This window comes from Gobio gobio, assembly GCF_949357685.1.
Source record: "Gobio gobio genome assembly, chromosome: 12".
Classification (NCBI taxonomy): Eukaryota; Metazoa; Chordata; class Actinopteri; order Cypriniformes; family Gobionidae; genus Gobio; species Gobio gobio.
In genome coordinates, this window is record NC_137105.1 from 948,850 (window position 1) to 970,328 (window position 21,479).

General features: G+C 42.9%; 2 protein-coding genes across 2 annotated transcripts; both read left to right on the top strand.

Moving 5' to 3' along the window:
• Positions 1–3: 3 nt before the first annotated feature.
• On the top strand, positions 4–10,879 carry LOC307135590 (zona pellucida sperm-binding protein 4-like; the record flags this gene model as incomplete). Its single annotated transcript, XM_079832165.1, has 9 exons — positions 4–12; positions 9,291–9,435; positions 9,508–9,695; positions 9,762–9,859; positions 9,932–10,095; positions 10,163–10,355; positions 10,425–10,566; positions 10,649–10,721; positions 10,803–10,879. The coding sequence occupies 9 exons, from the start codon at positions 4–6 to the stop codon at positions 10,877–10,879; spliced, it is 1,089 nt and encodes a 362-aa protein (XP_079688291.1).
• An 823-nt stretch (positions 10,880–11,702) lies between these two features.
• LOC307135591 (zona pellucida sperm-binding protein 4-like) lies at positions 11,703–20,591 on the top strand (the record flags this gene model as incomplete). Its single annotated transcript, XM_079832166.1, has 10 exons — positions 11,703–11,744; positions 15,103–15,247; positions 15,320–15,507; positions 15,574–15,671; positions 15,744–15,907; positions 15,975–16,167; positions 16,237–16,378; positions 16,461–16,533; positions 19,686–19,927; positions 20,403–20,591. The coding sequence occupies 10 exons, from the start codon at positions 11,703–11,705 to the stop codon at positions 20,589–20,591; spliced, it is 1,476 nt and encodes a 491-aa protein (XP_079688292.1).
• Between the last annotated feature and the right edge of the window lie 888 nt (positions 20,592–21,479).

Below are 21,479 nucleotides of genomic sequence, written 5' to 3' on the forward strand. Positions count from 1 at the left end.
ACCATGAGAGTGGTATTTAAATGCCTAATGTTTCTACCCCTTCTCTTACAGGAAGAGACACGCATGTCAAGACCGTCTCTAGTGGACAAACTGTGGTGTCTAGTGGAGAAGTTACCCTGGTCATGTGAATTTGGTTGTTTTAATAAACTTCTTGAATCCACATTAGTCTTTGGCATTGATTTCTGACTGGAGTCAACTCTTTCATGACTGTTCTCAGTTTGATTTATTGGGATTCACTACTAAACCAGTTCCATTAGCAAGGTTGTGCAGTCTAACTGAGGTGCTTAACTTGAACTAAACAAACCAAGCCTTTGAACTGAACTATTTGCAAAGCTCCAGTTGCTAACCCGGGCCCCTGTTCTTCATGGTGACTAATTAGGGGTTTAACTTGTCTGTTTGGGTCTTTAGGTATGACTGGACCTATAATTTAGTCCCTTAACTAATGTATCCCACCTGGGTTGTCTGAGGACCTATTTACACCTGGTACTAAAGCATTTAATCTGATCACACGTGGACCATGCTAAATACAAGTATAAACTGGGTCTAAATTGTTTTGAGCTGGGGGGGGTGGGGTTATTTTTAGAGACTTTAGGTCTGTGGCCAGTTGCATAAACCGCTTGAACTAGTACTAAAAGTTAGTCATCTAATTTCTTCTTCACTTTACCTAACTGTTTAAAGTCTGTTACATAAGTTAGATTAATCTAAATTTTATTGGTTAAATCTTAACTGCTAGTAGGTTAAACTAGTTAAGACCGAGTCTTAACATAGAGGCTAGGATTATGCAATTGACCCCTGATATTAAAATAAGAAACTGAGGGCAAGTGGACAGGCTGATTCAATTCACTTTTTCATGCCCTTTTCCCACTACTGTCTGTGGTGATTCAGATGTACATCATTGCTTGCATTGTATGATTGCCCACTACTGGTTGAATTGGAAAGTCCTAAGTACATATGAGTAGACTCGTCCCTTCTGTCATAATCAAGGAGTCGAGGGTCTGTCCATATAAACCTCCCTTGTCCACTTGTGGAACACTTCAAACTGGTGACAGGGATTACCCCGAGGGGAAGTGCTTGGGGAGGTTTGTGAGTGTGTTGCCAAATGTGGAACTACATACTACTCTATTTCTGTAGTAATGTGCAACCTCAGTGCTGCATTTGACACTGTCGATCACAACATACTTCTTGACAGGCTGGAAAACTGGGTTGGGCTTTCTGGGATGGTCCTTAAATGGTCCAGGACATACTTAGAAGGGAGAGGTTATTATGTGAGTATAGGTGACCATAAGTCTGAGTGGACATCCATGACATGCGGAGTCCCACAAGGGTCAATTCTTGTTCCACTCCTATTCCACCTGTACATGCTCCCACTGAGCCAAATAATGAGAGAGAACCAAATGGCTGACGACACCCAGATCTACTTAGGCCTATCACCTAATGACTACAGCCCCATTGACTCCCTGTGCAAATGCATTGATGAAGTTAACAACTGGATTCAATTCAATTCAATTCAAATTTATTTGTATAGCGCTTTTCACAATACACATTGTTTCAAAGCAGCTTCACAGAAAGTGCATTTCATAAATGTACATTGAAAAATGTTAGAAAAGAGAATGTTAAAGAAAAAATGTTAGGATAAGTTAATCAATCATGTATTATTTTAGGCCATAACAACGCTGGCGTTGAGTCGTCTCTTCACAGGCGTCGAGTCGTCTCATCACAGGTGTCGGGGCATCTGAAGTCTCCAGAGGCTGGATACAAACTGGAGCTGACGAACTAGTTACCTCGGGACTAGTGTCCCGAGATAACAACAGAAAAGCAGATGGGAAATAATTAGCATAGCTGCTGTTCAGAATATTAATGCTGTTGGTGCGATTTAACTGTAGTATAAAACTTAATTATAATGTGAATGCTTGGCTAAAGAGATGCGTCTTTAATCTAGTTTTAAACTGGGACAGCGAGTCTGAACCTCGAACAATATCAGGAAGACTATTCCAGAGTTTAGGAGCTAAATGTGGAAAAGCCCTCCCTCCTTTAGTGGACTTAGATATCCTATGAATGACCAGAAGCCTCGAGTTTAGTGATCTTAAAGAGCGCGATGGATTGTAGGGCGATAAAAGATCAGTTAAATACACTGGAGCTAAACCATTTAGGGCTTTATAGGTCAGTAGCAATACTTTGTAATTGATACGGAACTTAATAGGTAACCAGTGTAGGGATGATAAAATTGGTGTTATATGATCATATTTTCTTGACCTAGTAAGCACTCTAGCAGCTGCGTTTTGGACTAACTGCAGTTTGTTTATCGATGATGCAGGACAACCAGCTAATAAAGCATTACAGTAATCTAGTCTCGAGGTCATGAATGCATGAACTAACTTTTCTGCATCAGAAATAGATAGCATGTTACGTAGCTTGGCAATGTTTCTAAGGTGGAAAAATGCCGTTTTTGTAACATATGAAATATGACTTTCGAAAGATAAGTTGCGGTCTAATATAACACCCAGGTCTCTTACTGTAGTGGATAAAGCGACAGGACATCCTTCCAAGTTAAAGTTGTATTGTGAGAGGTTTTGTGGGCAATTTTTTGGACCAATAAGTAACACCTCTGTTTTATCTGAATTTAATAGCAGAAAATTACACGTCATCCAGTGTTTAATATCATCAACACACGCTGTCAGTTTAGATAATTTAGCGTTTTCATCTGGTCGTGATGAAATATATAATTGAGTGTCATCAGCATAACAGTGGAAATTAATTCCATGTTTTCTTATAATATTACCAAGTGGCAGCATATATATTGAGAATAGCAGAGGGCCTAGCACGGATCCTTGCGGCACCCCATAGTCTACTGATGTTATCTTTGATTTTTCCCCATTTAGACAGACAAAATGGTAGCGGTCTGATAAATACGATCTAAACCAGTTTAATGCCTGTCCCTGAACACCAGTGTAATTTTGAAGTCGATCTAATAGTATTTTATGATCTATAGTATCGAACGCAGCACTAAGATCAAGTAGAACTAGTATTGAGATACAGCCTTGGTCAGAAGCTAGAAGTAAATCATGTGTGATTTTAACGAGTGCAGTTTCTGTGCTATGATGCTGCCTGAATCCTGATTGAAATTTTTCATAGATATCATTTTCTTGCAAGAAAGAGCACAATTGAGCGGACACAACTTTTTCTAGTATTTTAGACATGAATGGAAGATTTGATATTGGTCTGTAATTTGCTAGGTTATTATGATCTAATTGTGGCTTCTTAATGAGAGGCTTTATGACTGCCAACTTGAATATTCTTGGAACATGACCTAAAGATAAAGACGAGTTAATAATATTGAGAAGAGGCTCTTCCACTACAGGTAACAACTCTTTCAGTAGTTTAGTGGGTATTGGATCTAATAAACATGTTGTTGGTTTAGATGCAATGATAAGTTTATTTAGCTCTTCCTGTCCTATGGTTGTAAAGCGGTGTAGTAGTTCTTGAGGGGCGATAATTGCGGTTGAATCATAAGACATCATTAATGATTGTACATTTACAATTTTGTTTCTGATGCTTTCTATTTTGTCAGCGAAGAAGTTCATAAAATCATTACTACTAAACTGTAACGGAATATTTTGTTCAGGCGATGCTTGTTTATTTGTTAGTCTAGCCACAGTGTTAAATAAAAACCTTGGGTTATTTTGGTTATTTTCTATTAGTTTGCGGAGATGCTCAGCCCTGGCTGCTTTTAGGGCCTTTTTATAACGTGACATACTATCTTTCCATGCGATTCTAAAGACCTCTAAATTAGTATGTTTCCATTTACGCTCTAAGTTACGAGTTTCTCTCTTGATAACATGTGTAGCACTGTTGTACCATGGTGCTTTAGTTTTCTCTCTAACCTTTTTTAATCTAATTGGTGCTACAATTTCTAATGTACTAGAGAAAATGGTGCTCATACTGCTAGTCATTTCCTCTAGTTCATCTGTTTGTTTGGGTTCACTTAGCAGCTGAGACAGATCCGGTAAGCTATTTGAGAATCTATCTATAGTGGTTGGAAGGATTGTTCTGCCTGGTCGATAACGTGGCGCAACATGACAGATTTCAGCAGTACGCAGTATGCAAGTTACCATGTAATGGTCAGTGACATCATCACTTTGTGGTATAATATCTATATCGGTTGGGTTGGTTCCATGTGATATAATTAAATCTAGTGTGTGATTAAGACGATGAGTGGGACCAGTGACGTTTTGCTTGACCCCAAAGGAATTTAATAGATCTGTAAACGCAGCCCCTAACGCGTCATTTGTGTTATCTACGTGTATGTTAAAATCTCCAACAATTAATGCTTTATCGACGTTGACCAATAGATCTGAGAGAAAGTCTGCAAACTCTTTTAGGAAAGCAGCATAGGGCCCTGGAGGTCTATATACAGTAGCTAAGGCTAGAGATAATACAGATTTCTTTCTTACATCTAATAGCGTGACATTTAGCACTAGTACTTCAAATGAATTAAACCTGTGACCTGTTTTCTGGGTAACATTAAGAATATCTCTATATATTGTTGCAACACCGCCGCCACGACCAATCAGACGGGGCTCATGCTTATAACAGTATCCTGGCGGAGTAGACTCATTTAGACCGAAATAATCATTTGGCTTAAGCCAGGTTTCAGTAAGGCAAAGTACATCGAAACTATTATCTGTGACCATTTCATTTACAATAACCGCCTTAGGTGTGAGCGATCTAATGTTTAGAAGACCTAGTTTTAGAAATTGTTTTTGTTCACTAATATTGAGATTTTCTGGTTTAATCACAATTAGATTTTTCCTAGATCCTACAGTAGATTTAATGTTTGACCTCACTAAACGAGGAATAGACACAGTTTCTATATAATGTTCTACATTGGTACTTATGTCAATTAAGTTAGTACAAAATTGGTTTTGTTCACTAATATTGAGATTTTCTGGTTTAATCACAATTAGATTTTTCCTAGATCTTACAGTAGATGTAATGTTTGACCTCACTAAACGAGGAATAGACACAGTTTCTATATAATGTTCTACACAGTTATGTTCAGACACAGTTTCTATATAATGTTCTACACAGTTATGTTCAGACACAGTTTCTATATAATGTTCTACATTGGTACTTATGTCAATTAAGTTAGGACAGCAAATACTGTTATTTGGACTTTGACTTACTAGTCATATGATGGTGTGCAGCGCTCTGGAGATGTTGTCCGACAGAAGAGCCGCTCCGATTCTGCTGGGGTGAAGGCCATCAGGACGGAAGAGCCTAGGTCGCTCCCAAAACAGATTCCAATTATTTACAAAGAGCAGCTTCTGTTCATTACACCATGACATTAACCATTCATTTAGAGCAAATAATCTACTGAACTTTTCATGTCCTAGTCGGTACGTGGGAAGCGGTCCGGACACGATGATCGCTGCTTCAGGCGATGTTCTGCGCACCGTCTCGATCAGGCTCCTGTAGTCCCTCTTCAGAACCTCCGTCTGTCGCAGCCTGGTGTCGTTCGTCCCCGCGTGCAGCACGACAGCTCCGATGCGCTCGTCACCGTTCAGGATCTCGGGAACCTGCGCAGCGACATCGAGAACTCGAGCACCAGGAAAGCAGTGAGTGATAACCTTGCCTTTACCTGAGGTAGCGTGGACATGCCGGACGATGGAAGTACCGATGACCACAGCGTCGCGTTCCGTCTCGCGAAGAGGGGAGAAGCGGTTCCGGGTGGAGATCTCGAAGACCGGGAGGGGCGGAGAGGTCCTCGCTCTGGTCCTGGCTCGCGTCTTCCGCTGTGGAAACACCCAGGGTCCATGGCGCTGTGTCGGTGCCGGAGTGAACGAAACCAGGGATGATGATCGCGTCCTGGGTGCTTGGGTCCTGTGCAGAGAAACACGCGGAGTAGACGAGGTCGGAGTCAAAATGTTAGTATCCACTGACTTGTGCGCATCGGCGCGTGATGTTTCAAGCGCCGTTCGCCGCTCTCTCAGCACAGCTTGTCTGTCTAGAAGGCCGCGAATCTGACTCGCCAACGACTCCAACTCCAACTGCACCGAATGCAGCTCGAACGTGTCCTCACCTGCACTCAAAGGTAACATTAGACACACATCCGAGTTATTCGCCATTGTAGCAGAAGTGCTACGATGGCGAATTGTAGCTATCAGTGTTTACCGGGTGTAACGTTAAACAAGTTACCACGCGTGCAAGGCTAGCGGGCTACCGGTGTAAACAAGTTACCACGCGTGCAAGGCTAGCGGGCTACGGCTAGTAGCGGAAGTTCGGATATAAGTAGCGATATCAAAGCAATCCGATTGTTTTTTATAGAGAATCGTATCGGAGATATGTTCACACGCTGTAAATAATAGAAAGTATTCGTTTGTAAGCGAGTATTAAGAAGAAAATCAAGGATTTATGAATCAATTTGACGGAGCTCAAACACAAACAACGCGCTCCTTTTTGTTTTGGATGTACCAAAACTTTCTTCAGTTAAACAAAGACAAAACTCAACTCATTGCATTTGGAAACAAAGATGAAGTTCTCAAGGTGAACGCATACCTTGAAGCTAGGGGTCAGACAACTAAAGATCAAGTCAGGAATCTGGGTGTGATTCTGGAGTCAGACCTGAGTTTCAGTAGTCATGTCAAAGCAATAACTAAATCAGCTTACTATCATATCAAGAATTAGATGCTTTGTTTCCAGGCAAGACTTGGAGAAACTTGTTCATGCTTTCATCTCCAGTAGGGTGGACTATTGTAATGGTCTTCTCACCGGCCTTCCCAAAAAGACCATTAGACAGCTGCAGCTCATACAGGACGCTGAGCAGAACCAGAACATATGACCATATCACACCAGTCCTCAGGTCTTTACACTGGCTTCCAGTTACATTTAGAATAGATTATAAAGTATTATTACTTGTATATAAATCACTCAATGACCTAGGACCTCAATACATTGCAGATATGCTGATTAAATACAAACCCAACAGATCACTCAGATCATCAGGATCAAGTCAGTTAGAAATACCAAGGGTTCACTCAAAGCAAGGAGATTCTGCTTTTAGCTCTTATGCCAGCCGCAGCTGAACCAGCTTCCTGAACAGATCTGATGTGCTCCAACAGCAGCCACTTTCAAATCCAGACTCAAAAGATGAGTACTCCCTCTGGTGCGAGGAAGACCCGTTTAGATCTGGTCTGACGGGTAAAACATCTAGAGAACGCCCTCAAGTTAGGCCAAGAAGATTTGTCTGTAAGTGTACGGTCTAAACGCACAGTTACCTGACAAATATTTTTAAAGTAAACCTGACTCTCCATTTTCTTCCACCCCAGATAGGGGTTTTCATCTTTATTTTTTATTTCTTTCCATTCCTATTATAACTGTTTTAATTCACTTACGAATATTTTCATTTCATTTCTGTGTAAAGCACTTTGAATTGCCACTGTGTATGAAATGTGCTATACAAAAAAACTTGCCTTGCCTTGCCTTGCCTTGACGGATAGATCTGTAGAGATAGCCCTGGGGGTTCAGTCCATGAAGATTTTTCTGTAAGGGTAATGTTTAAATGCACAGTTACCTGACAAATATTTTTTACGTAAACCTGACTCTCCATTTTCATCCACTTCAGATAGGGGTTATACTATATATAAATATTTTATTTTATTCACTACGAATATTTGAATTCTATTTCTGTGTAAAGCACTTAGAATTGCCACTGTGTTTGAAATGTGCTATACAAATAAACTTGCCTTGCCTTGCCTAATGCTAGTTACCATTTCAGCACGTCTACAAGCAAAGCTGAATGCACCAAACATCTACCCAAGGTACTTTGGGCAAGCTCCAGTAGCAAAACTGAGAATTAATCTTTTTATTTGTCTTCAACATGACAAATCTGACCAATTGGAATCAAGAAACATCACATGCATATAATCTTGAGAACCAATGGAATCTGCCAGTTGCATAAACTCTCACTCGTGCAAGTCTGGAGAATCATGACTGCTAATGAAGAGGGAGGGATTATCGTTAATTAGCCAAAATCTGTAGAGTACAAAAAGACCAAAGAGCAGCATCTCAACAGTGTGACTAGCTGTTGAACAATGGCAGGAAGTTGGTGTGCTGGTCAGTGGCTGGCACTTTGTGTGTGGTTTTGTGCTTTCTGTCATGCTGTTCCACAGTGGAATTATCCGGCCAAGAAGTCTCAAACTCTGATATTACAGCAAACTGACCAGCGGCTTCAACAACAAGCTAGTCAACAGTTTTCTCCGCAGGTTCAACAAGCTAGTCAGCAGTCTCTTCCGTGGGGTCAACAGCAAGCTAGTCAGCAGTCTCCTCCGTGGGGTCAACAGCAAGCTAGTCAGCAGTCTCCTCCGTGGGGTCAACAGCAAGCTAGTCAGCAGTCTCCTCCGTGGGGTCAACAGCAAGCTAGTCAGCAGTCTCCTCCGTGGGGTCAACAGCAAGCTAGTCAGCAGTCTCCTCCGTGGGGTCAACAGCAAGCTAGTCAGCAGTCTCCTCCGTGGGGTCAACAGCAAGCTAGTCAGCAGTCTCCTCCGTGGGGTCAACAGCAAGCTAGTCAGCAGTCTCCTCCGTGGGGTCAACAGCAAGCTAGTCAGCAGTCTCCTCCGTGGGGTCAACAGCAAGCTAGTCAGCAGGTTCAAGCTAGTCAGCAGTCTCCTCCGTGGGGTCAACAGCAAGCTAGTCAGCAGTCTCCTCCGTGGGGTCAACAGCAAGCTAGTCAGCAGTCTCTTCCGTGGGGTCAACAGCAAGCTAGTCAGCAGTCTCCTCCGTGGGGTCAACAGCAAGCTAGTCAGCAGGTTCAAGCTAGTCAGCAGTCTCTTCCGTGGGTTAAACCGCGAGCTAGTCAGCAGTTTCCTCAGAAGGTTCAACAAGCTAGTCAGCAGTTTCCTCAGAAGGTTCAACAAGCTAGTAAGCAGTTTCCTCAGAAGGTTCAACAAGCTAGTAAGCAGTTTCCTCAGAAGGTTCAACAAGCTAGTAAGCAGTTTCCTCAGAAAGTTCAACAAGCTAGTCAGCAGTTTCCTCAGAAGGTTCAACAAGCTAGTAAGCAGTTTCCTCAGAAGGTTCAACAAGCTAGTAAGCAGTTTCCTCAGAAGGTTCAACAAGCTAGTCAGCAGTTTCCTCAGAAGGTTCAACAAGCTAGTCAGCAGTTTCCTCAGAAGGTACAACAAGCTAGTCAGCAGTTTCCTCAGAAGGTTCAACAAGCTAGTCAACAGGTTCAACAAGCTAGTCAACAGTTTCATCAAGCTAGTCAACAGTTTCCTCAGCTGGTTCACACTAAGCAGCCAGTGGCACAGGCAGAGCCTCTTGACAAATGTGCTGTAGCGGATTATGAGCAGATCCAATGTGGTCCACCTGGAATCAGTGGTGCTGAGTGTGAAGCCATCAACTGCTGCTTTAACGGACAGCAGTGTTACTATGGGAAGGCAGGTAAGAGTGTCGAGTCAATGTAAAGGTGTTCATGTTCAACTGATCCTCAGCAATAACCTGCTCTCGTTCCAGTGACTGTCCAGTGTATAAGAGATGGTCAGTTTGTGGTAGTGGTGGCTAGAGATGTTACTCTGCCTCGCTTGAGCCTGGATTCAGTCCGTCTCCTGGGTGGAAGCGACCCACCTTGCAGTCCTGTGGGATCCACACCTTCCTTTGCTATATACCAGTTCCCTGTCACTGCCTGTGGCACGAGCATGATGGTGAGTAGCTGCTTGTGGTTCTGCATGGCTTAAAATGGACTGGATGCCAACAGTTACTATTTGCAGGAGGACAGTGGATATGTGGTGTATGAAAACAGAATGACCTCCTCGTATGAAGTGGGTGTTGGACCACTTGGTTCCATCACAAGGGACAGCCATTTTGAGTAGGTGCTCTTACGCTTTAGCATGAATGTTAATCCTTGGCAAATGCTAAAAGCTCACTGTTTGTTGTCCAGGCTTCTCTTCCAGTGTAGGTACTCTGCTACTGCTGTGGAGGCTCTGGTTGTGGAGGTCAACACTGTTCCTGCACCTCCACCAGTAGCTGCTCCTGGACCCCTCAGGGTGGAGCTTAGACTGGCGAATGGTCAATGTGTCACCAAAGGCTGTGCAGAAGGCAAGTGTGCATAAGTATATTCTAAACTCCAGGTTACAGCAGTTTCTGGTTGAACGCCGGTGTTCTTCCTCAGGGGACGAGGCGTACACGTCCTACTACAGTGGTGCTGATTATCCGGTCACAAAAGTCCTGCGGGAGCCTGTGTATGTTGAGGTGCGCATTTTGGAGAGGACCGACCCCAACATTGTCCTAATGCTGGGACGTTGCTGGGCGACATCAACCCCCAGTCCACTCAGTCTACCCCAATGGGACCTTCTGGTCGACGGGTGAGTAAGGCCAGTCTTTATCCATCTAGTGTGCTGTAAGGCATCTCTGACTGCCTCTTTGTCTTTCAGATGCCCTTACCAGGATGACCGTTACCTGACCACATTGGTGGCTGGATCTTCTGGTCTTCAGTTCCCAACCCACTACAAGCGCTTTGTTGTGAAGATGTTCACATTTGTGGATCCAGCATCACTGGCTCCTCTGCAGGAAACCGTATGCTCCGCAGCCTTACCTGAACCCTTAATATTAGTCTTATAGTGATTTCTGTGGCTTAACCCTTTTCCCTCTCTGTTAGATCTTCATCCACTGTAGTACAGCGGTGTGCCATCCCTCTTCTGGCTCCTGTGAGCAAAGCTGCGCTAGGAAAAGTGAGTGCTTGCTGTAAACTGACTTCAGGAACCATGAGAGTGGTATTTAAATGCCTAATGTTTCTACCCCTTCTCTTACAGGAAGAGACACGCATGTCAAGACCGTCTCTAGTGGACAAACTGTGGTGTCTAGTGGAGAAGTTACCCTGGTCATGTGAATTTGGTTGTTTTAATAAACTTCTTGAATCCACATTAGTCTTTGGCATTGATTTCTGACTGGAGTCAGCTCTTTCATGACTGTTCTCAGTTTGATTTATTGGGATTCACTACTAAACCAGTTCCATTAGCAAGGTTGTGCAGTCTAACTGAGGTGCTTAACTTGAACTAAACAAACCAAGCCTTTGAACTGAACTATTTGCAAAGCTCCAGTTGCTAACCTGGGCCCCTGTTCTTCATGGTGACTAATTAGGGGTTTAACTTGTCTGTTTGGGTCTTTAGGTATGACTGGACCTATAATTTAGTCCCTTAACTAATGTATCCCACCTGGGTTGTCTGAGGACCTATTTACACCTGGTACTAAAGCATTTAATCTGATCACACGTGGACCATGCTAAATACAAGTATAAACTGGGTCTAAATTGTTTTGAGCTGGGGGGGGTGGGGTTATTTTTAGAGACTTTAGGTCTGTGGCCAGTTGCATAAACCGCTTGAACTAGTACTAAAAGTTAGTCATCTAATTTCTTCTTCACTTTACCTAACTGTTTAAAGTCTGTTACATAAGTTAGATTAATCTAAATTTTATTGGTTAAATCTTAACTGCTAGTAGGTTAAACTAGTTAAGACCGAGTCTTAACATAGAGGCTAGGATTATGCAATTGACCCCTGATATTAAAATAAGAAACTGAGGGCAAGTGGACAGGCTGATTCAATTCACTTTTTCATGCCCTTTTCCCACTACTGTCTGTGGTGATTCAGATGTACATCATTGCTTGCATTGTATGATTGCCCACTACTGGTTGAATTGGAAAGTCCTAAGTACATATGAGTAGACTCGTCCCTTCTGTCATAATCAAGGAGTCGAGGGTCTGTCCATATAAACCTCCCTTGTCCACTTGTGGAACACTTCAAACTGGTGACAGGGATTACCCCGAGGGGAAGTGCTTGGGGAGGTTTGTGAGTGTGTTGCCAAATGTGGAACTACATACTACTCTATTTCTGTAGTAATGTGCAACCTCAGTGCTGCATTTGACACTGTCGATCACAACATACTTCTTGACAGGCTGGAAAACTGGGTTGGGCTTTCTGGGATGGTCCTTAAATGGTCCAGGACATACTTAGAAGGGAGAGGTTATTATGTGAGTATAGGTGACCATAAGTCTGAGTGGACATCCATGACATGCGGAGTCCCACAAGGGTCAATTCTTGTTCCACTCCTATTCCACCTGTACATGCTCCCACTGAGCCAAATAATGAGAGAGAACCAAATGGCTGACGACACCCAGATCTACTTAGGCCTATCACCTAATGACTACAGCCCCATTGACTCCCTGTGCAAATGCATTGATGAAGTTAACAACTGGATGTACCAAAACTTTCTTCAGTTAAACAAAGACAAAACTCAACTCATTGCATTTGGAAACAAAGATGAAGTTCTCAAGGTGAACGCATACCTTGAAGCTAGGGGTCAGACAACTAAAGATCAAGTCAGGAATCTGGGTGTGATTCTGGAGTCAGACCTGAGTTTCAGTAGTCATGTCAAAGCAATAACTAAATCAGCTTACTATCATATCAAGAATTAGATGCTTTGTTTCCAGGCAAGACTTGGAGAAACTTGTTCATGCTTTCATCTCCAGTAGGGTGGACTATTGTAATGGTCTTCTCACCGGCCTTCCCAAAAAGACCATTAGACAGCTGCAGCTCATACAGGACGCTGAGCAGAACCAGAACATATGACCATATCACACCAGTCCTCAGGTCTTTACACTGGCTTCCAGTTACATTTAGAATAGATTATAAAGTATTATTACTTGTATATAAATCACTCAATGACCTAGGACCTCAATACATTGCAGATATGCTGATTAAATACAAACCCAACAGATCACTCAGATCATCAGGATCAAGTCAGTTAGAAATACCAAGGGTTCACTCAAAGCAAGGAGATTCTGCTTTTAGCTCTTATGCCAGCCGCAGCTGAACCAGCTTCCTGAACAGATCTGATGTGCTCCAACAGCAGCCACTTTCAAATCCAGACTCAAAAGATGAGTACTCCCTCTGGTGCGAGGAAGACCCGTTTAGATCTGGTCTGACGGGTAAAACATCTAGAGAACGCCCTCAAGTTAGGCCAAGAAGATTTGTCTGTAAGTGTACGGTCTAAACGCACAGTTACCTGACAAATATTTTTAAAGTAAACCTGACTCTCCATTTTCTTCCACCCCAGATAGGGGTTTTCATCTTTATTTTTTATTTCTTTCCATTCCTATTATAACTGTTTTAATTCACTTACGAATATTTTCATTTCATTTCTGTGTAAAGCACTTTGAATTGCCACTGTGTATGAAATGTGCTATACAAAAAAACTTGCCTTGCCTTGCCTTGCCTTGACGGATAGATCTGTAGAGATAGCCCTGGGGGTTCAGTCCATGAAGATTTTTCTGTAAGGGTAATGTTTAAATGCACAGTTACCTGACAAATATTTTTTACGTAAACCTGACTCTCCATTTTCATCCACTTCAGATAGGGGTTATACTATATATAAATATTTTATTTTATTCACTACGAATATTTGAATTCTATTTCTGTGTAAAGCACTTAGAATTGCCACTGTGTTTGAAATGTGCTATACAAATAAACTTGCCTTGCCTTGCCTAATGCTAGTTACCATTTCAGCACGTCTACAAGCAAAGCTGAATGCACCAAACATCTACCCAAGGTACTTTGGGCAAGCTCCAGTAGCAAAACTGAGAATTAATCTTTTTATTTGTCTTCAACATGACAAATCTGACCAATTGGAATCAAGAAACATCACATGCATATAATCTTGAGAACCAATGGAATCTGCCAGTTGCATAAACTCTCACTCGTGCAAGTCTGGAGAATCATGACTGCTAATGAAGAGGGAGGGATTATCGTTAATTAGCCAAAATCTGTAGAGTACAAAAAGACCAAAGAGCAGCATCTCAACAGTGTGACTAGCTGTTGAACAATGGCAGGAAGTTGGTGTGCTGGTCAGTGGCTGGCACTTTGTGTGTGGTTTTGTGCTTTCTGTCATGCTGTTCCACAGTGGAATTATCCGGCCAAGAAGTCTCAAACTCTGATATTACAGCAAACTGACCAGCGGCTTCAACAACAAGCTAGTCAAAAGTTTTCTCCGCAGGTTCAACAAGCTAGTCAGCAGTCTCTTCCGTGGGGTCAACAGCAAGCTAGTCAGCAGTCTCTTCCGTGGGGTCAACAGCAAGCTAGTCAGCAGTCTCCTCCGTGGGGTCAACAGCAAGCTAGTCAGCAGTCTCCTCCGTGGGGTCAACAGCAAGCTAGTCAGCAGTCTCCTCCGTGGGGTCAACAGCAAGCTAGTCAGCAGTCTCCTCCGTGGGGTCAACAGCAAGCTAGTCAGCAGTCTCCTCCGTGGGGTCAACAGCAAGCTAGTCAGCAGTCTCCTCCGTGGGGTCAACAGCAAGCTAGTCAGCAGTCTCCTCCGTGGGGTCAACAGCAAGCTAGTCAGCAGTCTCCTCCGTGGGGTCAACAGCAAGCTAGTCAGCAGTCTCCTCCGTGGGGTCAACAGCAAGCTAGTCAGCAGGTTCAAGCTAGTCAGCAGTCTCCTCCGTGGGGTCAACAGCAAGCTAGTCAGCAGTCTCCTCCGTGGGGTCAACAGCAAGCTAGTCAGCAGTCTCTTCCGTGGGGTCAACAGCAAGCTAGTCAGCAGTCTCCTCCGTGGGGTCAACAGCAAGCTAGTCAGCAGGTTCAAGCTAGTCAGCAGTCTCTTCCGTGGGTTAAACCGCGAGCTAGTCAGCAGTTTCCTCAGAAGGTTCAACAAGCTAGTCAGCAGTTTCCTCAGAAGGTTCAACAAGCTAGTAAGCAGTTTCCTCAGAAGGTTCAACAAGCTAGTAAGCAGTTTCCTCAGAAGGTTCAACAAGCTAGTAAGCAGTTTCCTCAGAAAGTTCAACAAGCTAGTCAGCAGTTTCCTCAGAAGGTTCAACAAGCTAGTAAGCAGTTTCCTCAGAAGGTTCAACAAGCTAGTAAGCAGTTTCCTCAGAAGGTTCAACAAGCTAGTCAGCAGTTTCCTCAGAAGGTTCAACAAGCTAGTCAGCAGTTTCCTCAGAAGGTACAACAAGCTAGTCAGCAGTTTCCTCAGAAGGTTCAACAAGCTAGTCAACAGGTTCAACAAGCTAGTCAACAGTTTCATCAAGCTAGTCAACAGTTTCCTCAGCTGGTTCACACTAAGCAGCCAGTGGCACAGGCAGAGCCTCTTGACAAATGTGCTGTAGCGGATTATGAGCAGATCCAATGTGGTCCACCTGGAATCAGTGGTGCTGAGTGTGAAGCCATCAACTGCTGCTTTAACGGACAGCAGTGTTACTATGGGAAGGCAGGTAAGAGTGTCGAGTCAATGTAAAGGTGTTCATGTTCAACTGATCCTCAGCAATAACCTGCTCTCGTTCCAGTGACTGTCCAGTGTATAAGAGATGGTCAGTTTGTGGTAGTGGTGGCTAGAGATGTTACTCTGCCTCGCTTGAGCCTGGATTCAGTCCGTCTCCTGGGTGGAAGCGACCCACCTTGCAGTCCTGTGGGATCCACACCTTCCTTTGCTATATACCAGTTCCCTGTCACTGCCTGTGGCACGAGCATGATGGTGAGTAGCTGCTTGTGGTTCTGCATGGCTTAAAATGGACTGGATGCCAACAGTTACTATTTGCAGGAGGACAGTGGATATGTGGTGTATGAAAACAGAATGACCTCCTCGTATGAAGTGGGTGTTGGACCACTTGGTTCCATCACAAGGGACAGCCATTTTGAGTAGGTGCTCTTACGCTTTAGCATGAATGTTAATCCTTGGCAAATGCTAAAAGCTCACTGTTTGTTGTCCAGGCTTCTCTTCCAGTGTAGGTACTCTGCTACTGCTGTGGAGGCTCTGGTTGTGGAGGTCAACACTGTTCCTGCACCTCCACCAGTAGCTGCTCCTGGACCCCTCAGGGTGGAGCTTAGACTGGCGAATGGTCAATGTGTCACCAAAGGCTGTGCAGAAGGCAAGTGTGCATAAGTATATTCTAAACTCCAGGTTACAGCAGTTTCTGGTTGAACGCCGGTGTTCTTCCTCAGGGGACGAGGCGTACACGTCCTACTACAGTGGTGCTGATTATCCGGTCACAAAAGTCCTGCGGGAGCCTGTGTATGTTGAGGTGCGCATTTTGGAGAGGACCGACCCCAACATTGTCCTAATGCTGGGACGTTGCTGGGCGACATCAACCCCCAGTCCACTCAGTCTACCCCAATGGGACCTTCTGGTCGACGGGTGAGTAAGGCCAGTCTTTATCCATCTAGTGTGCTGTAAGGCATCTCTGACTGCCTCTTTGTCTTTCAGATGCCCTTACCAGGATGACCGTTACCTGACCACATTGGTGGCTGGATCTTCTGGTCTTCAGTTCCCAACCCACTACAAGCGCTTTGTTGTGAAGATGTTCACATTTGTGGATCCAGCATCACTGGCTCCTCTGCAGGAAACCGTATGCTCCGCAGCCTTACCTGAACCCTTAATATTAGTCTTATAGTGATTTCTGTGGCTTAACCCTTTTCCCTCTCTGTTAGATCTTCATCCACTGTAGTACAGCGGTGTGCCATCCCTCTTCTGGCTCCTGTGAGCAAAGCTGCGCTAGGAAAAGTGAGTGCTTGCTGTAAACTGACTTCAGGAACCATGAGAGTGGTATTTAAATGCCTAATGTTTCTACCCCTTCTCTTACAGGAAGAGACACGCATGTCAAGACCGTCTCTAGTGGACAAACTGTGGTGTCTAGTGGAGAAGTTACCCTGGTCATGTGAATTTGGTTGTTTTAATAAACTTCTTGAATCCACATTAGTCTTTGGCATTGATTTCTGACTGGAGTCAGCTCTTTCATGACTGTTCTCAGTTTGATTTATTGGGATTCACTACTAAACCAGTTCCATTAGCAAGGTTGTGCAGTCTAACTGAGGTGCTTAACTTGAACTAAACAAACCAAGCCTTTGAACTGAACTATTTGCAAAGCTCCAGTTGCTAACCTGGGCCCCTGTTCTTCATGGTGACTAATTAGGGGTTTAACTTGTCTGTTTGGGTCTTTAGGTATGACTGGACCTATAATTTAGTCCCTTAACTAATGTATCCCACCTGGGTTGTCTGAGGACCTATTTACACCTGGTACTAAAGCATTTAATCTGATCACACGTGGACCATGCTAAATACAAGTATAAACTGGGTCTAAATTGTTTTGAGCTGGGGGGGGTGGGGTTATTTTTAGAGACTTTAGGTCTGTGGCCAGTTGCATAAACCGCTTGAACTAGTACTAAAAGTTAGTCATCTAATTTCTTCTTCACTTTACCTAACTGTTTAAAGTCTGTTACATAAGTTAGATTAATCTAAATTTTATTGGTTAAATCTTAACTGCTAGTAGGTTAAACTAGTTAAGACCGAGTCTTAACATAGAGGCTAGGATTATGCAATTGACCCCTGATATTAAAATAAGAAACTGAGGGCAAGTGGACAGGCTGATTCAATTCACTTTTTCATGCCCTTTTCCCACTACTGTCTGTGGTGATTCAGATGTACATCATTGCTTGCATTGTATGATTGCCCACTACTGGTTGAATTGGAAAGTCCTAAGTACATATGAGTAGACTCGTCCCTTCTGTCATAATCAAGGAGTCGAGGGTCTGTCCATATAAACCTCCCTTGTCCACTTGTGGAACACTTCAAACTGGTGACAGGGATTACCCCGAGGGGAAGTGCTTGGGGAGGTTTGTGAGTGTGTTGCCAAATGTGGAACTACATACTACTCTATTTCTGTAGTAATGTGCAACCTCAGTGCTGCATTTGACACTGTCGATCACAACATACTTCTTGACAGGCTGGAAAACTGGGTTGGGCTTTCTGGGATGGTCCTTAAATGGTCCAGGACATACTTAGAAGGGAGAGGTTATTATGTGAGTATAGGTGACCATAAGTCTGAGTGGACATCCATGACATGCGGAGTCCCACAAGGGTCAATTCTTGTTCCACTCCTATTCCACCTGTACATGCTCCCACTGAGCCAAATAATGAGAGAGAACCAAATGGCTGACGACACCCAGATCTACTTAGGCCTATCACCTAATGACTACAGCCCCATTGACTCCCTGTGCAAATGCATTGATGAAGTTAACAACTGGATGTACCAAAACTTTCTTCAGTTAAACAAAGACAAAACTCAACTCATTGCATTTGGAAACAAAGATGAAGTTCTCAAGGTGAACGCATACCTTGAAGCTAGGGGTCAGACAACTAAAGATCAAGTCAGGAATCTGGGTGTGATTCTGGAGTCAGACCTGAGTTTCAGTAGTCATGTCAAAGCAATAACTAAATCAGCTTACTATCATATCAAGAATTAGATGCTTTGTTTCCAGGCAAGACTTGGAGAAACTTGTTCATGCTTTCATCTCCAGTAGGGTGGACTATTGTAATGGTCTTCTCACCGGCCTTCCCAAAAAGACCATTAGACAGCTGCAGCTCATACAGGACGCTGAGCAGAACCAGAACATATGACCATATCACACCAGTCCTCAGGTCTTTACACTGGCTTCCAGTTACATTTAGAATAGATTATAAAGTATTATTACTTGTATATAAATCACTCAATGACCTAGGACCTCAATACATTGCAGATATGCTGATTAAATACAAACCCAACAGATCACTCAGATCATCAGGATCAAGTCAGTTAGAAATACCAAGGGTTCACTCAAAGCAAGGAGATTCTGCTTTTAGCTCTTATGCCAGCCGCAGCTGAACCAGCTTCCTGAACAGATCTGATGTGCTCCAACAGCAGCCACTTTCAAATCCAGACTCAAAAGATGAGTACTCCCTCTGGTGCGAGGAAGACCCGTTTAGATCTGGTCTGACGGGTAAAACATCTAGAGAACGCCCTCAAGTTAGGCCAAGAAGATTTGTCTGTAAGTGTACGGTCTAAACGCACAGTTACCTGACAAATATTTTTAAAGTAAACCTGACTCTCCATTTTCTTCCACCCCAGATAGGGGTTTTCATCTTTATTTTTTATTTCTTTCCATTCCTATTATAACTGTTTTAATTCACTTACGAATATTTTCATTTCATTTCTGTGTAAAGCACTTTGAATTGCCACTGTGTATGAAATGTGCTATACAAAAAAACTTGCCTTGCCTTGCCTTGCCTTGACGGATAGATCTGTAGAGATAGCCCTGGGGGTTCAGTCCATGAAGATTTTTCTGTAAGGGTAATGTTTAAATGCACAGTTACCTGACAAATATTTTTTACGTAAACCTGACTCTCCATTTTCATCCACTTCAGATAGGGGTTATACTATATATAAATATTTTATTTTATTCACTACGAATATTTGAATTCTATTTCTGTGTAAAGCACTTAGAATTGCCACTGTGTTTGAAATGTGCTATACAAATAAACTTGCCTTGCCTTGCCTAATGCTAGTTACCATTTCAGCACGTCTACAAGCAAAGCTGAATGCACCAAACATCTACCCAAGGTACTTTGGGCAAGCTCCAGTAGCAAAACTGAGAATTAATCTTTTTATTTGTCTTCAACATGACAAATCTGACCAATTGGAATCAAGAAACATCACATGCATATAATCTTGAGAACCAATGGAATCTGCCAGTTGCATAAACTCTCACTCGTGCAAGTCTGGAGAATCATGACTGCTAATGAAGAGGGAGGGATTATCGTTAATTAGCCAAAATCTGTAGAGTACAAAAAGACCAAAGAGCAGCATCTCAACAGTGTGACTAGCTGTTGAACAATGGCAGGAAGTGGAGTGGAGAAGGGGTGTGGAGCAGAGATGGCAGGAAGTAACGTAGGAGTGGGAGGTGAGGTGGAGATGGGAGAAGAAAATGCTGGAGAAACTAACAGTGGAGAATGGTATACAATAGTACGAAATTTCAAAAGGAAAAAGAAAAATAAAAACCTTAATGATGATAATCGTTGGGATTCGGATGTGGAGAGTATAGTCAGTAAAGTTTCATCTCAAAATAGAGGGGAAGAGTTTAAGGTAAAACTTCAGTTTGATTCTCCTGGTTCTGTTAACCCATTGAAACTGACGAAAGCCTTACATGACAAAGTAGGTACTGTGAATGTTAAACCACTTAGAGATGGTAGCTTGATGATTACCTGTTCTGACGCCAAACAGAGAGATGATATGATTAAAATGACAACTTTGGCAGGAAAGGAAGTTAAATGTTTTGTTTGGGGACAAAAGAAAACAGTGCAAGGAGTAATTACAGGGATTTCAACAGATTTAACATCTGAAGAAATCTTGGAGAATGTATCAGGAGCTAAAGTAGTGAAGGCTAGGAGATTGATGTATTTCAAGAATGGAACAAAACAGGAGAGCTTATCTATACTATTGCAATTTCAAGAGGAAGTGCTCCCAAGAAGAGTTAAAGTAGGATTCATGAGTTTTCAGGTACGAACATATGTTCCGCCTCCCCTAAGGTGTTTTAAATGCCAACGATATGGTCATGTAGCAGCGGTGTGTAGAGGCAAACAGAGGTGTGGTAAATGTGGAGGAGAAGATCATGAATATGGCAAATGTAACAAAGGTACAAAAAACAAATGCTGCAATTGTGGGGGCGAACATAGTGCTGCGTATAAAGGATGTGAGGCGCATAAACGAGCGGCGGAAGTACAGAGAATCAGAGTTGAAGGAAAGTTGACGTATGCTGAAGCCATTAAAGTAACTAATGCAAAAAGAAGTGAGATAATATCACCAATAACGAGAGTGGCTGAACAGAGACAGGATCAGAATCCTAACAGGACAAGAAGAGATGATAGCCCTACAGCAACCAAACCAGGTATTGGAGTGGATAGTGTTGTGTTTGTAGCATTTCTGGCAGAAGTAGTCAATTGTTCAGCTCAAACACAAAGCAGAACAGAGAGGATTAAAATTATCATAAAGGCAGCACAAAAATACCTTAATTTGGGGGAAATAACAGTAGATGCAATAAATGAAACACTCATAGCAGGGACACAGGAAATTCAGTCATCATGTGGAGAATCGTAATGGTTATTGTAATTCTGCAATGGAATGCTCGGAGTCTTTGTTCTAACGGGCAGGAATTTAAAAAGTATATTGAAGAAAGGAGTGAGAAACCAAACGTTATTTGCGTACAAGAAACATGGCTTAGGCCTCACTTAGATTTTATACTACATGGATATGTGGCTGTACGTAGGGACAGGGAAAGTGGTACTGGAGGAGGTGTAGCTATGTTTGTTCAACAGGGAATAGGATATAGGATTATAAATGTAAGTAAAGATTCTGAGGCGATTGTAGTTGAAGTATGGATAGGAAAAACGAACATATGGATAGTGAACTATTATAATCCATGTGGGAAACTAAGTAAAGAAACTTTAGAAAAGATAATTGGTGAAGAATCACATAAGACCGTTTGGTGTGGGGATTTTAATGCTCATAGCACACTTTGGGGTGGTACACACACTGATTATAATGGAGGTGTGGTGGAAGAATTTATAGAGGAGCAAGATCTAGTTTGTTTGAATGATGGAAGAGCAACTAGAGTAGATGTAGCAAGAGGGTTAGAATC